The 17,970-nt window shown below is 34.6% G+C and overlaps 1 protein-coding gene across 2 annotated transcripts in view; it reads right to left on the bottom strand.

Annotated features, from left to right (window-relative positions):
• Positions 1-17,970, bottom strand: part of CACNA1C (calcium voltage-gated channel subunit alpha1 C) — a 483,479-nt gene that overhangs the window by 28,125 nt on the left and 437,384 nt on the right. Inside the window, exons 30-31 of one of the 2 annotated variants that reach the window (XM_032220855.1) lie at positions 6,037-6,165; positions 3,501-3,566 (exon numbers count right to left, since the gene is read on the bottom strand). In XM_032220855.1, the coding sequence (XP_032076746.1) occupies positions 3,501-3,566; positions 6,037-6,165 (195 nt within the window). The remainder of the gene's footprint in view (positions 1-3,500; positions 3,567-6,036; positions 6,166-17,970) is intronic. The other variant, XM_032220856.1, reaches the window with a different exon arrangement.

Consider the following 17,970-nt stretch of genomic DNA (forward strand, 5'->3'; position numbering starts at 1 on the left):
GTTTATGATGGTTGCAGTGTCCTGGCTGGGGTCATGTGATTACCTTTTGCTGTTTTCTGACAGGCAAAGTCAATGGGGGAGCCAGATTCACTTAGCAATCATGTTATTAACTTAACAACTGCAGTGCTTCACTTAACAACTGTGGCAAGAAAAGTTGCAAAATGGGGCAAAATTTACTTAACAAATGTCTTAATTAGCAACAGAAAATTTAATTGTGATTATTAGTCGAGGCCTATCTGTATTTGCATGGTTCTGATATTTCAATTCAACATTTGACATCTTCACACTGCACTGGATGTACACCTGATTGACAGTCTCCCTCTATATTACACCCTTTAAACTGATCTAATCTTTTTATTTTGGGTTTAGATCTTAAGGTATTCACCATTCACTATTCCAATTTGCTCAATAAACATTTTGCAGACTTTCATTTTGCTTCATTTATACAATAGGTGCTCTTCTTTACACATGCAAATGATGCTAATAAAAATAGTAAATTATTTTAAAATGAAATATTGGAGTTATAATGCAGGGCACAAGATTAGTTATATAAAATAAGAGGGCTAATTATTCTGTCTCTTCATAAACCATCCTAAAAATTGCTTAGGGAGTTTAAAAATGTTGTGCTAAGAAATCTTGTATATTACTATACTCTTTAAGATATTTATAAGCAAGGGGTTATGTAAAGATCACTTTTCTCAATTTTACCATCAATAAGGACACTATTTTCAAACTTTTCAAAGATCAGTACTTCTTGTTTTCATGAAATTAATGAAATGTTGGAAATGTGAAAAACTTAAGGGGCATCTTGGGTTTCAAATGGTATGACAGCTTGATCTATTAATGCTTCCACTCTCTTGAATTGCACACTTCCCTGATACCCAACTTAGCCCAGTAGCCTGATGCTCTACTAATAGTTGAACTGCTGCTGATTATCTTTTCTTCCTTTTCACTCTATGGTTTCTTCTTTTTTCTCTTTCTCTTACTTCTTTTGGGCAATAGTGAATGCAGATTAGGAATGATGTGATGGACTGTAGCAAGGAGTGGATTCTTAGGAGAGAACGATGCATTCCAAAAGAGGAAGAGGCAACCCAGTCCAACTATTACCCACAAGAGAAAGAGGGTGAAGGCAACCCCTTCTTATTAGTTGACAGAACATGTTGTAGATGCAGATAGTACAGTGCTTATTCTGGTGAAATTTTGTCTATAGATGTGAAACAATAAAGAACTTAGCTTGGAAGAATCACTGCATGTTATTCTTGGGTTGAGGCCTAGCAGATGGTAAGATAGGAAATAATTCTATAAATAATCAAGACAGACTGTTATGCTCGTCTTGTTACTTGAGAAAAGTGGTTTGGAAAATACTGCAGGTTTAGAGCATCTGTACATCCTTCCATTTTCTGTAAGAGTTTTCTGTTCCTAATGAACTAAAAAGGAATGTGGGTCTTAAAACTAGAAGTATTCTGCTCTGGAGATTTATGTAGCCTAATCCATGTTACTTTAGCCGGGAAATAAAACATCTGCAAGCAAACAACCAAGTTTATTGAGCTCTAAGGACTCCACTAAACTATTTTTAAAAATCTGGTAAGTCTCTGTGAGAATTTTAGCCTCAAATATCTTGAGCTATACTGGAATCAAAAATATTAGGTGAGTCATGAAAATGCCTTGAGCAATACAGGTAGTCCTTGACTTACAACTGTTCATTTAGTGACTGTTCATAGTTACAACACCACTGAAAAAAAGTGACTTATGACAGTTTTTCACACTTAAGACCACTGCAACATCTTCATGGTCACGTGAACAAAATTTCATAATTATGGATGGTTGCAATGTCTCGGGGTCATGTGCTCACCTTTAATGATCTGACAAGCAAAGCCAATGTTAACCATGTTCATAACTTAACAACTGCCATGAATCACATCACAAATGTGGCAAGAAAGGTTGTAAAAAGGGTTAAAATTCACTTAACAATTGTCTCATTTAGCAACAGAAATTTTGGGCTCAATTTTGGTTATAATTCGAAGATTATCTATACATCAGCACTTCTAATGTGCCACTGCAAATCCTTGAAATCTCTATGTTTGCATATTTCTAGAGTATGCATGTAATATATTATGCATCTAATATAGTTTGTGCATCTCTACTGTATAAAATATGAATGTCTGCAGCCTTATAGGGCATGAGCAATATACCAAATTAGTGATAATGGAGAGGAGCAGCAAACTAGTCACTCAATCACTTGTGCTGAACAAACAAACAAACAAACAATTTGCTTCCTGGTCTAAGGCTAGGTAGTAATTATCACTAGTTGTATGGATAGGAGACAATGCAGAGAGAACAAACTAGAATCTCCTATCATGGGTGTCCATCTGGCAATCTGGTATCTTAGGTAAACTATTTTATTTTGGGGTCCATATTTAAAACCTTTGGAAACTCTGGCTGAATTCTGCACATATGCAGATTGTTCTGACAGTTGTAAGTGCTGACAGTAACCAGCTTTTTAAAAGTAGAGAAGTGCAAAACAGTAGTGCAAATTAAGCATCCAAACCAGACAAAGCTTTTAAAGGGAGGTTCTTCTAAGTCAGTCGCCTAAGGAGCCCTGGAACTCTGGGCTCAGATTCTCCAACTCACTAGTTAGTAATGACAGTTGCAGCTGCTCTGAGGGGGCGCTGGGAGTTACTACAGCAAGAGGACAAATTAAACACTCTGAGCAGGCCATATTTTTCATTTCAGGAAACAAGATGATAAGGCAGAGTTTCTGCATGGAGAGATTTCTTTTGTCTTTTAGACTCTGCGCATAATCACAAGTACCACTTTGGCTAAAATCTACTTTTTATTTTACTTATTAGCAAGATGAAATGGTTGGAGTGCTGAAAAAGAATAAAGCACAAAAGCAGATTCTTTTTCTGACCATGTTTACTGAGTCTTTAAAGGGGGGTTGGACTGAGGAGAAAGGACTGGTCCAAAGTCACCTAGCCAGGTTTCATGCCTAAGGGAGGGTGAGAATTCAGTTTCTAGTTCAGCACCTTTAGCCATTACACCAAACTGTCCTCACTGTTATTAATTGAGCCGAGGTGGCGCAGTGGTTAAATGCAGCACTGCAGGCTACTGCTAGATCAGCAGTTCAGCGGTTCAAATCTCACCGGCTCAGGGTTGACTCAGCCTTCCATCCTTCCGAGGTGGGTAAAATGAGGACCCGGATTGTTGGGGGCAATATGCTGACTCTCTGTAAACCGCTTAGAGAGGGCTGAAAGCCCTATGAAGCGGTATATAAGTCTACTGCTATTGCTATATTAACCCACACATAAAATTAATTTAAAATTTTAATCTAGCCAGAATAAATTGACATTTTAATTTTTAGACTCCCTGACTTCATGTTTAGGTAATAGGCCTTCATATGAAGTTTTTCCTTGACTTGAAGATTCTTGTCCTAAAAAGCTCGGTAATTCCCGTTCCATATGCTTGCAAGAGAAAATATTAAATCTTAGGAAGACACTTACCTGCATCCCAATCACGGCATAGATAAAAAACAGCATCACTATTAATAGAGCCACGTAGGGGAGAGCCTGGGGAAAAAAAAATCAAAAGCAGGTAATGATGAATCATTGATTAAGCAAGCTAACTTTTTGGAACTTGGGATACAATATTCCCATATTGAAAGCACCTGAGAGCATAAGACCAGAGGCAAATATTTCTTTGATTGTACAATCTGCAGTAGAATGCATATGGATGCATTTACATGACAATGCATTAGAAAGTAAAACATTAGATGATCTTGTGCATCTCCCTTTAAAAACTTGTCTGCACATACTATCATTAATGTAAACTATTTATTTCTCCACTAGATGACTCTACTGATCCACTGTTGTTTTGCTATAACGAATCGTTCTAACAAAACGTTCTATCTCTCTTAAGTCATTACTGTTTCTTTTCACATTAATATTTTTCTTAGAAACAACAGTGCTTCCTGCCTATTGTCTGTCAGATTTGTAAAACCTGTATATATATTTATTTACAGGATGTATACAGGTTTATATATTAAAGAATATACATATACAGAATTATATATATTCTCTCCCGTTGATTTCAACATTTGTTGTAATAAGAATTTAGCTACAACTTTAACCATCAATCTTCCCTATTTAAAAATTATATGTGCCAACTGTTACATTAATAATTTTTTAAAAGATCGTTACATTGTTAAAAGTTAGTGTCAAAAATTTAGATATGAGGAATACATAGAGTAAGAGCCAAAACTACCCAGGATAGAAATATGGATCCAATATTTTGAATTCCAGTATTTATATGGGGAAAATGTTATTGTAATTCACTCAATAAGAAATTATTTGAGCTCCATTAATTTTATTTCCATCAATGGGCATGGATCTTTACAAAGAGAAACTGTTGAAAAAGGTAGTCCAGAAGATATTGGACTCTGGTCATCATAGTTCAGAGATAATGGAGAAATATTGCTTCCTGAAATTAGAATGAAAGTGAACGTATCATTTTGTTCCACTTAGACAATCAAATTTCTTTTATCTATAATTGTCTGAGATACTTCTAAGAAGTAATAATGTTATTCAAGAGTTGAATCCCTCTTGCAGCCACCATGTTTCTTCATTACATGGGCACGTATAAATGTTAAAAAGAATTATAGGTAGTCCTCGACTTACAAGCACAATTGGGATCAGATTCCATTGTTAACCATGGTGCTTAAGTGAACTGTGCCTGATTTTACGATCCTTTTTGCCACGGCTGTTAAGCAAATCAGTGCAGTTGTTAAGAGAATCCCAGTCGTTAAGTAAATCCTGCTTCCTCCATTGTCTTTGCTTGTTGGAAGCCAGATGGGAAAGTTGTAAATGGCAATTACATGACCCTGGGGATGCTGCAGCCAGCTGCCTGAATTTGATTATGCGATTAATGGGGATGCAGCAATGATCATAAGTGCAAGAACTGGTTGTAACTTACTGTTTTCTGGGTTGTTATAACTTCAAATGGTCACTAAATGAATGGTTGTAAGTTGAGGACTACCAGTATGTAGGATTGACCTGGGAATCTATAAAGTTCAGCAAGAGACGCATTGAGAATAAATCTGAAAGAAACCCTCTGCAGGTAGAGAATTGGTATTCTGCAGAAAGAAATCAGTAGGTTTGATTTAGACTGGAGACTGCTGAATAAGTATTTGCATGGGCCCTTTTCTGAAGTCTCGGGTCTGTCTTCTGGTCAGCTGTATTCTTAATGTATGTCATGTTCTTTTAACTTTTTAAATGATAATTGTGATTAAAGAATTGTTATGAAGTCAGGTGCCCTTGAAATTGAAATAGCTCCACAGTGGGATCTCAGTTTTGTGGCCACCTGCATAGATTTCCCCCTTGCATCCATGATTTTATGTCAGCTAGAAAACAAGACCAAGATATGCATAAGGGTTTGGGTCTCTTGCCATATTTGGACTGAGTCCAGTTGCCAGTAATGGCCATAGATCAGCCTTCCCCTACCTGGTGCTCTTAAGATGTGTTGGGACTATCACTCCCATCATCCCCAGCCAGCATGTGGTCCAACACATCTGGAGGGTGCTATATTGGGGAATGTTGCATAGCTGAATGATTCCCCAATTGCATCAGCAAGCTGACCTGATGGACGGAAAGTGCATCACCTTTATTTTAATATAAAAACAATTTTACTATAAAATTGTTGTATTCATTTTTTGCCTTAACACTTGTATTGACAGGAATAAAACTCTCAGTTTAGGGTCCAATAATTTTGCATTTGGAGAAGTGTGTGATCTTACAAATTTCTTTTTTCTTTTCTTTTTTTAAAAGAAATTGTTTATGTTTGAGTTTCAAAATCCTCTACCCCGCCAGGCTTCATTCCATCCATCCTAATCCTGAGATTCCTGGCTATAGAAAGCAATTTATCCTGGGCAGAGACCATTCAGAAATTGTTGCTGTATCCCGTATAAACATGTAACATAAAGAGCAGACTGAAACTTGACTGCTGCCCTGAGGTAAAGCCACATAAAGCAGAAGGAAGGAATACCTGGAAAGACTTGATGAACGTCCAGAGCAGCGTGCGGATGCCCTCCCCTCGACTCAAGAGCTTCACCAGACGCATCACACGGAAGAGTCGGAAAAAGGTGATTGAGATGCGAGAGTTGTCCTCTGTGTTCTGGAACCCATTGGCACAGAGGGCAGTAGTTACAACAGCAGGTGAAGAAAACCCACCCTGGGCCACAGAAAATGCGACTTCACAGGAAGAGCTCACTGCACTGTTCCCCTGCCTTAGAAACCCCGCCCCCATCTTTTACTACCCTAGTCTCTTCTCTAAATCCCTATGATAAGTCTATATTCCCCACCTCCTTCTTCTCAACTCACTGTGGTTGTTCAGGAGCATTCCAAATATTATTCTCCTTCTTTTAACAAGAAGAACTTGCCAGGGCTCTTGCTAGTAGTGTGAAGCCATGTTTGCCTACCTCACTGATTCAAGGGTCATAACAAATGGCCAGGCAGAGCTTTTGGGTGCGACATTATTTAGTCTGCGGAACTTAGGCATGCAGTTACATTTTTCTCCAGAATATAATGAAATTATATTTTACAATGACATCAGTATAATGAAATCATAGAAGTGTAGCTGTAGTTTACACTGTATCGGGGATTTAAGAAAGAATACTGCAGATACTTGGCTCATTTTAAAAAAACCACCAGCGTACACACAAATGTACTGGGTTGTTTGGTTGGGATAAAGAACAACGATTACTCAAAATATTATAAACAGAAGCTGTTATGTTTGTGTAAATATTACATATGTCAGATAGGATTCTTCTTCCTTTGTACTGAAAAAAGTGATACCCCACATTTGGGGAGTTTGGAAGGAATGGGCAATTAAATGAAACCTTGATACTCAGATAGAAAATAAGCAGGCTATGCAGAATGTGTTTCATTTTGCTGTATGCTGAATAAGAAGTTCCTAATCCAAAAGGAGGCAATAATTTTTAGCCATGTGGACTAACAACCCAGCAAAAAGCATGCAATCTAAACTGGGATAAGGGACCTTCTCTGTTCTCTTCGCTGCAGAAATCCCACAAAAATGGATGCATATGTTGCATTTGGAAACAATATAATGTCTGAAGCATGCTTATATGGGGTTTCTTCTTCTTGCAGGGGAAAGTCCTAACTTTAAAATATGTTCACTTTATCTCTGATATACTTAATCTCAGCAATATGAGGAGCCATAGTCATTTCAAAATTTGCTTCTAAAAGGAATACTTTTCAATGTGTACTGCATTATAAAAATAAATTCAGTTAGAAGGCTCCAAGATGAAGCAACACTAGTGCTTCTTGTGTTTTTCTGTAGTTTCATACTACATCTTCGCTTATTTTCTCTGTCCCCAATTTTATTTCTCATGACCCCTGGGTATTTCCCACAGCCTGTCCACTGCCCAGATAATATAGTTATTTTGGCCTGCCACTACTGTTTAAGAGTTCCTAGAGTTTAAAATAGCCTTTTTTTCTAAGTGGCTTCTGATGTTCTCATAGCTTAGTCCCTTAGTACAGGACTCCTCCATACTATTCCCTTTAGGGCCTGTGACTTACATGGACATTCCTCTCACTGCACTAAGCCAGGATAAGCCTGAATCAAACAGGGTCAACTAGTTTCCTTTGGCTTTTGTGAGAAGGCTTCCTACCAAACAGACTGCTGGTAGGGAATTGGGTAATGATGTTATCAAATCATACAAGATAGACTAGTGAAGGATGAAGATATGGTCTACTTCTCCTACATATGCTGTAGAACGCTGGCAGATTTCAAAGGAAGTAATAGCACATTCTTCCTTCTTATGCTCTTTAATTTTCCTTGGCTTCCATCAAACCGACAGTTTAATGCTCTCTCTCTCTCTTTCTGATCTATCTGGAAACAGTGCAGATCACCTACCACCCAACAAACAGATTTCCCAATTTGAGTTACTCACCACTTGTAGTGACCATGAGAGAACAGGTCCTTTGATTTCCTGTTAAGAATTTAACACTAGCTCCTCTACCCTGTATTTATGTGTGTATGTGCATATATACATAATTCAAATCTAGAATTATATACAAAACTGTATATAAACAGTTTGCAAATTTCTGGGTTTTTTTTCTGCATAATTTATATGTAGAATGCATCATTTTCCTTTTTTTTAAAATGAGGCATAATTAAGATGCTGTGAATCAAACCTATGTTTTGACTTATTTTAAACGCATATAGGCTTTTATTTTTGTGGGGTTTTTTTCCAGCAGGCTTGCAGAAGTCAGTGACTGGTTTTAATACTTAGAAACATTTCCTAAAATATGGATGAAAATAATCCTGTTCTAGAATTAATGACTGCTTGTTGTTGAAGGTAGGCTATTCAGCTGAGAAAGAAAAAAATGCTATGATACATGCAGTTCCTAAGTCTGACAACCAACTTTGTTCAGGATATAGAATTTGCTGAATTAAGTAATGTAGTCAAGAAAAAGGACATTAACTGACTTTTTAAAATGAACCAATGTGGAACTGTGGGAAATACAATGTTCTTTAAAATCAAATTATTCTATTGTTTTCACTTCCACTACGTAAGGGACACGTTATGCCATTGTAATGTTATTGAATTTGATTAAGTGATTGCCATCGTTCCCTACCTTCATTTCAGAGCCGTAGTCATAGAGCATTACAACATGTCCTATCTAATCGTGAGGAATATATCACAGGCATTGCAATGTGAAGTTATAGTGAGATGAAATAAGAGAAAATAACATTAGCGTCTCTAGGTAATATTCATCTCAACCAACTGATAATGGTATCATAGAATGGCAATATCTTAAAGGATAATATGTGCTTAATAAGCTCCCATTTGCCTGTTAACATTATTTCCTGGATGGCAGGAATGAGTGTTTTAAGCATATTATCCACAATGTGGAAATGTGAACAAAAAAAGGGGAAATCAGCAGCCCACTCTAGTCTAGTTCAGTCAGAAGTACATTTCCTTCTCTCTTCCCTCACCTTCAATTAGAGATCATTCAACAGGGTGAATTAATAAGTGTAGGTGTGACACTGTCTTGGGCAAATGAGCTGGAAGGATTTGTTTACACAATTAGAATTGCACTGACCACATCTCATATTCTATGTGGGTCTTTATTATCTGATTTTATTTTTGTATGAAAATATGAATATCAGCTTTTTTCTGTTTGAATTTATTTTGCAAGCCAATCCACTTGATTCAAAGAGATCATTTTTTTAACACAAACAAGAAATCCGAGAAGGGTTCCAGTTCTCTCTTGGTAATAATTCATTAAATGGTAGGATAACAGATAACTTGATTGAAGAAAAAATCAAGGATGCACATGAAATAAAAATCATGTGCAGAATAATATCAGACTCTACAAATGGATACACAACATGCAGAGATAACCGGGCCAGGTTTGGAGACAGAAACCGTAGTAGTCAGGGTGGCAAGAGAATAAGGCATGTATTAGGAGATTAAGAAGTGTTATAGGAGAAGATGGTTAGGTTTTTGTCTGGGAATGCACACAGGGACAACAAAAATCACAGCGAGGAAGGAAGGATATAAAGAAAAGAAAAAATAGGACCACACCATAGAAAAAACACTATAGATTCTCTGGAATGCAATGGATCAAATTCAGCCATTGTTAAAGAGTCCTCTTATGGAATTCAGCAGATTGCACACATCCACACAATTGTATTGACAGGGGTTATGAATTTTAATCCATTGTCTTACAGATATAAAGATAATGGAATCTATCAAAAAATATTTATAGTTCTCAGATTAGTTTTATATTTCTTTTCAGAAAATGCATTCCTTTAGACTCCAAAATTATAGCTATTTTCTTGGAAAAAGAAATCGTGAAGTTCAATTTTTTTTTAGAAATGTAACTATATTAACTGAAGTGATAGAACTTTCTCTTGTCTAATCTATTTTCTTTCTCAGTACCAAGATCAGAAATGTTAGAATACAGTAAAGCTTCAAATCTCTGGACCTTCATTCATCAGACTAAGGACAACAAGAGACAAAAATTTACTTCAGACTTAATTTCCACAATGAATATATTCCACTGTTTCCAAAGCAGTCCAGACAATTGATATAATCTACCGCATGTAATTTGTGGGGTTACCTGACAATTTTAACATTAGTTAAATAATGATGCAAAAGGCATAAACACCACTATGAAAATTCAATTTTTATAGACATTCCATCTATAAAACTTAAATGTTATTATGTTTTTAAAAAAATGACATCTGGATCTATTTTCACTGCTGGATTTTCCAATTTATTAATATTAAAATAAAGCCAAGATGTTTTCCTATATATAAGAAATAAACAATCTCCACATATTCTAGATTACAGCTTCTACAATTCCTTGCCAGTAGCCATGCTAGCTGGGCTGATCAGCCTTACATCTAAACTATTTGATAGTTGGCAAAAGCTAAGAGGACTTGATGCAGCAATATTCTTATTTTTCTACCAAGTAAAATTTATGATGTCTTTAATGTGCTTAATTTTTATTTCTGTGTAACATTCAATTTTAGATGCAATCTTATAAAAAATCTGGAGACATGTCCTATTGGATTAATTAATTAAACTTATTCCTGACTAGAAATGTACAGGATTGAATGTTATGTTTTTTTAGATTACAGAAAAGGCCCATCTATTCTATTTGCAATAGTGAACAATCTAGAGCAGATAAACAGATGTGATAGTTATCTTTGGTTTACCTCCAACAGTTGTCAATTAGAGTCTTATAACTGACATTTTTCACATGGTTAGCAGTCATTGTGCAATTATCATTCATGAAATTATCTTATTTTAAAAATTGATATTTTTTTAAAACGGCTATTTCTGCTTTCTGTACCACATTTTGGTGATAAATCTTAGATCTAAAATCATTGAACTCTGCATAAAGTTCAGATTACATTTTTATAAAAATTGGTTTTTGAATCGTAAAGAGAATAAACTGGCCGATTAATCACATTTTTATAAATGGAGAATTTTATGTGTATAGTCTCAAAAATGTATGTTCTGGATTTTTTATATTGAGAATATTAACATGTGTTCTCAATTAGGCTTGTTTCTGTCCAAAGTAGTATTTCTTATAGTGAATGTATTAAATGTATCAGTGGACCTCATTTTACGAACTGCCTCATTTCATGTTTGCACTTATGATGATGAAAAAATAATTTTTGGACCAATCCTCACATTTATGATCGTTGCAATCTATACAGTCCAATCTGTATATGCCCATCCTAACTGTGGTGATTAAACAAGGACTACCTGTACATTCCTAATTGTCTGCTAAATGTGACTGAGTTGTACTTCTCAGATGCAGGTTTTGTAACTAGTTTTGTTTAACACTAATAAACAATGAAAAGTACTGCCTGCATTTGTGAAATATCTATGAGACATGTGCTTGCTAAAATGGTTGAGATTCCGAATATCAATCATTGCCAAGGAATCAACGGATTAGTGTTATATTTCTCCTAATAAGAAAAAGCTACATATAATTGCAACATTTAGCTTTTGTAAAAATAAACACAATCCTTGGTTATGTATAAACATTCTAGATCACTATTGTTTCTGAAAATTGCTGCTGCTAATATATTATGGATTGTGATGTGTATGTGTATGTGAATATAAATAAATTCATGTGATTTGTATGCCAAGTTTCCCATGTTGTTCCAAATAAAGCAGAATGTGAATATAACAACATGTTGGAAGAATGGAAAGACAATGTTTGTCTCCAAATGATCTCCCTCATCCCTACAACAAAACTTTACAGAATAGCAGTTTTATAATATTTCTAGAGAAGGTTTATTAGCATTAGCTCTTTTAATCTAAAATATGTATTTCATACAAATGAATTTTTCTTCAAAATAATATATATATATATATATATATATATATATATATATATATATAGATAGATAGATAGATAGAGAGATAGATAGATAGATAGATAGATAGATAGATATATATATAGATCTTATAATGTTAGTAGTTCCAGTTAAAGTAGTAAATCTGCAATTTTAGCATACTCTATTATCCATTTTTTATTGAAATTTAATGCAAGTCAGGCTTCAGTTCAAAAATAAAAACTGTATCACTGCATTTCAGGCAGGGTATTCAGGTTTTTCTTAATTTAAGATTGCCTGGACCATGGTGATTAATAATTGCTGCATACTTTGTTATTGCATTGATTAAAATTTTGCTAACACGTGACAACTTTATTATTTAATGTGAAACTGGTCTTAAACCCAGGTGTAAAGAATGTTTTAGGATTTACTGTTTTTTGATGGCATATATTTAAAGCCTATCTTATAATTTCAAATTCTGCATATTTATAAAATGCATAGTTTTTTTCATTTGCTTATCAACTCAACTTCTCAGTATAGCAGACTGATGATGTTATGATAGATTCATATTGACACATAGCAGAAAGTTCCATTTTTAACTGAATTCAGGTAGCTAAACATGTTTTTAGTTTTTAGAATGTATTTATTATTCTGCTCATTAGGCACAATAAAATGGAAATGAGATAGCATAACTGAGTTCATAGTGATCTAAAGAAGTTTGAAATGTATTAGTTGGCAATGCTTTCTGACATGTGCTCCAGTTTGTAGCAAAGGGATGGTGTCTGGGTTTTCTTTTTAAAGGTCTTTTCTAAAGTGGCATTTTAAACCTTATGGCTGTGACAGTGTTAAACTGACCTGTCATACTAAATTCAAATTTTGAATTTTGATGGAAATATTATTGGAGCTATAGTAAAAAGCTCACTTAAAGAAGAATAAGTATAAGGAACCAAAATAAACAGTAAATATGGAAATGCTATTTTAGAAACCTGAACTGTGTTCAGTTCCAAATAATGTCTGATGCATTAATTGCTCTGTTTACATTAATGTATATGGATATAATTTGGTAGAAAAATATGTCAGATATTTCCTACCAAAACGAAGGGATGAGAAAACATTTTTTTTCATTTTACATTTCCATGTCATTCCAATTATTTGACTTTCTGGAATAGGTTAAAAAACAGATTAAAAGTTTTATCTTTTCAGACAGCACATATTCAACTATGAGTACTTTTTTAGCCATGTGGGATAACTTTTACGTTTACATTGCTTTAATAGAGGATTGGATGGATCCATGCCTGTTTATTATATTTATTTATAGTATAGCATTATATGTATTCATGGCATCTGAAAAGTCTCTAGCTCAAAGAGTTTGCATTGTAAGAACAGACATAGGGAAAAAGCAAAACAATAGAAGAGAAACAGGACAACTAATGTGAAGAATATGCCATGTATATCAATTATGCTTAGAACCTTAGATGATATTGAGTTGGGTGATGTCTCAGAAAACTACAGGAAAAGTATGTTAGAGAAACATATGGGGGAAGAAAGAGAAATGAATTTAAGGACTATTCTGGTAGCCAATTTCAATTCCAGAAGGAATGTTGTTATTTCAGGGTGCAAAGCCTTTGAATGATGATGGCAATTCAGCTGAACGGATGAGGAACACAGGTGAAACTATGATTTAAAAGCAGAGAAATGGTGGGGGAGAACAGTATAAACTTTGGAAGATAAGATAAAAATAGTGAATGGATGGATAAATCTGCAAATGAGTACTCTAGGGGTTTAAGAGAGGTGTCAAATGAATAAATCAAAAAATAAATAATTTGGCCAAAGAATAATACTGAAATCAGTGGATATATATATATCAAGATAATGAACAATTAAAGATATAATTACAATAATGAACATAAGAGATAACCACAGATAATTGTAATTGGCAATTAAGGCTAAAAATGGATCAAGCTCCCCGCTCCTCCCAAATGCCTTTTATACAGTTCCTAAGTGTATGTAAATGACTACTGTTAGAGCATTATGTTTAGGCATCATCATATAGTTTATTAAAATCTAAAAATCTATAGTATGTGGTCTTGAATCAGCCCTCTATATAATATATAAATATCGAATTTTGATCCCTAACAGAACTATCTTGCCATCCTCATTAAAAGATGCATTCAAGTAGTGCAGTAGGACCCAATTTAAGGTTACAGTTGGATTACAGCCAAATCTATTTCTTTGCAAAGGTTATGTGATGCAATGAGTTTCAGAATGTAAGTATAACTAAATATTTAAGAATATACAGTGTATACTTTATATAGGGTATGGGAGTCAGATTCTCTAAGTTCAAGTGAATTATTGGTCTAGGAGAAAGCAGCATTATATTAACTTTGGTCTTCCCTTAGGTGTGTATATGTATATGTGTATGTTTATATATTTCCAATAATTGATATTATGATGCATTTTCAAATAATTTTTCACTCACAGAAAATTAATTTCCTCTGTTTTAGGATCAGGCAAGATTGCTCAACAAGCCAGTAGTAAATAAGACTTATATGACTCCTAGTACAATCCTAAATATTCAAAAATAATTTCCATTGAATTCAGTGAGACTTACTTCCATCATATGTAGAGAATATGTACATTGCCCAGGGTCAGATTTGAAATCATAAAAATATGATAAATAAATATTACATAGCAACTGCCAGAGGATCTTTTTCCGATATTTGCATGGTGTCCTCTGCAATCCAGCAGTTATGCATTAAAGATATCTTGAAAACATATACAGCAAGGACAATGCAAGTAAAAGACACAATGGTATAAAGGGGCATTTGAGGTGATTTGTTTTCACAATGGAGGACAATGTGCCAGAAATCACAGACTGATAATGGATGTAGGAATGTAGCCTTAAGATAGATTTTAGATTAATTTGTTCAATATTCTAAATACAGACATACATATTTACTGCCTACCAAAACTGAATAGATGTAGTGATGAAAATTCTGAATTTTGACTTTAAAATACAAATTACAACACAATGGTAACATATTTTACATCTTTTTAAAGCATTTAGTATGAAATTGTTTAATAATATCTATATCATGTATCACTTTCAAATAGCAAAGTTATAGATATTTTTACTCAAAAGTTAAATGTCAGAATTGTGAAATATATTGAAATGAAACCTAGGTGTACTGCTGCCACTTTCCAGTGAAGTAGTTTTTCAGCTTGGCAATACACAACAGATATAAGGAACCTGCACTTATTTTTGAAAATAACTTTGAATGTCCTAGCATCTTCATAAATGTATGCTGCTTGTCAAATACCTGAATTTTGATCATGTGACCATGAGGATACTGCAATGGTCTTATGTGACTTTTCCCAGTGCCATTGTAACATCAAACCATACATGAATGGTTTCAAGTTAAGGATTAACTGTATAATGTCATAGCTTAACGGATATGGCATATATCAAGAACATTTGGCTCTAGAGAAATTCAGGTATATAGTTACAGTGTCATCTTTTTATGTCAAGGACCTAGAAATAAAATGGTAACATGCAAGCTACAGTTGATCTATCCCACAAAATTAAGTTGATTTATAATTGTAATGCTACATTTCATTGTAGAACATGTACAATTTCCATTCATTTTAATGGTAAGAATACTTTTAAAAGGCTGCAAATGAAATGCAAGCTCAATCAGTAAAATGAAATTGCTTTGAAATAGTCTTCCCTACCGTGACATCCTCCAGAAAAGTTGAGATTACAACCTGTTGACCATACTGGCTGGTAATTCTGGAAGTGACAGACCACAGATATCTGGAGAGTACCAGATAGGATGGAGCTCAATTTTTGATATGTGCTACTCGACAAAAATTGAATAGATTCTCCTCTTGTGTTTTCCCCACACTACTTATTAAAATGCAAAGTGAGAAATACATTTTGAAAACTGGATAATTATATGTTGGCTCATGAAGAAAAGTTAGTTCATTTTTATTTTATTTTACTACATTCTTCACAATTTTAAGAGTTATATTTTTATTGTAAAGCACTGAGATTTTAGATCAGAAGCAGTGTGCAAATTCTTTTTTAAAAAAATAAATGATTCTATTACTTTTTAAAAACTGTTACTTATATATTGATGACTTTTGAAAAATAATGTTACGGCATTTACATAACACACTCAGAATAAATGTTTTTTCCATGTAGGAAACATGAACTCCTTTATATCAGCCATTCACAATCTAAGGTCCTTCCAGCTGTGTGAATGGGCTTGGATCCAATATTAGGTTCCACAAACATTGTTAGAGCTACAAACATTCTTTCTTGGGGAAAAAAAGTTTGCTTCCACACAATAAAATAAAATTGATGATTTCCATATATTATGCAAGAAGCATGTTTACATTTAGTAGCTTGTTTTGCATATTTGAATCAGTTTCTAATAATATGACGCTGCCCAGAGGCCCATTACTGGATCATTTCGTTTCCTCAGACATTGGCAGTGTTCATACATTTGTCAGACCTTATAGATGAGAAATTTTCAATGCTGCACTCAATGACTTTGCTTGACTATTCTTTGTGGAATAATCTATCTGATACAAAAAAACCCCACAAATCATAACTATTTCCCCAAATAAATAACTAATTAAAACTCCAAAACAACATTCAATGTGAACATGCACATAAACACATTATCAGAAATAACACAATTATTAAGGTGTGACAACACAGTGAGAAGAATAATATAGAATGACAAAAGAAGCTGGGGGCTGCTCCTGTCCTTTGCTTGCTATATATTGGAGGACTTTGCTCTTCACACCAGCTTTGCAAGAAGCATTTTTTAAAACAATGTTCTCATGGAACAAAGTATTGACACATATGTAAAAAGCAAAGATTTCTTTCCAATATCAGCTCTACAGCAAAGGACTGGAAAAGTTAGAAGATAAAATACAGAGCACCAGAGAGATGAGAAGACAGAGTAACATAGATGAGTGCAGAATCTGAAAAAAAGGCCAAGGGTTAAAGCATGCCGTCCTTCCACCAATCTTTGTTCCATTGCAAGAGTGGGGCTGTTTTAGGCCACAATCCTTAGGCCACCTACTGGGGACTAGTAAGAGAAGCTCCAAGACAGCCAACTGAACCAATCAGTTGACTATACTAATCACTGCCATATTTCAAACCAGCCTACATTAAATGTAAATGTCATTTCAATCTTAAAAGCCATTTTTAGGGAAACATGTCCCATTGATTTCTGTAGATATTACACATCAATTGGTTTGTAGCCAATTGATCTCACCCAGTTTTCCAAAATTATTGAGATTTTGATGCAAAGAGCTCTACCTCTTGTCCCCAGCTGACCTTTGGCTTTAGTGTCAGTTTCCAGGTTGAACCCATAGCTCTCTGCTTTCAGAAACTTTGACTGTGGCTGAAAATTGGCTGACAGACATTAGGCCTGACTTGAACGACAAAGACAAGGAGGTAATAAAAAATAGGAATGGAGAAAGGGAGGGAAGAAAGAAGTACAGTACCACTGGGAATAAATGGAAAACTGAATTTCCAAGGATATTAACATTTGTGTTGATATTTCTGGATTTATAATATATAGATAGATCTCTTATTTGCCTGGAGAATGAACTGGGAATCTACTTTCCATGGATATTTTGGGGTTCAACTTTTGTTATAGTTAAAAGTGAGCAAGTGTGCTGGGACTGAGTAAGGCTGTATTGTAATATCATCATTTGGGCACAGGATTTTCCAGTCCTGTCCTAATCTGAAATAAACCAATACCAAATGAGGGGAAAAATAGGGTTTGACAAAAGGTTTTTAAAAATTGTGTTTGCTTCTGACTTTAGAACCATTTCAGAAACCTCCCAAAACTATTAGTACCTATACCTCTCAATTTTTTTCTAGGGACACATTTGAATGCCACTTCGAATAAATATTTATAAAGCTGCCTCTTCTAAGCTTATAGCAATAATTGGCTTTGTGCTATCATGATAGGAATCAGTCACAAACCTGCAGCTGTACTTATGAATGGGCCTGGTGACACTGTCTTCTCCATGGAGATGGGTTCTCAGGGACAACACCAATCGGAACAC

This window comes from Thamnophis elegans, chromosome 7 (genome assembly GCF_009769535.1).
Source record: "Thamnophis elegans isolate rThaEle1 chromosome 7, rThaEle1.pri, whole genome shotgun sequence".
Lineage (NCBI taxonomy): Eukaryota > Metazoa > Chordata > Lepidosauria > Squamata > Colubridae > Thamnophis > Thamnophis elegans.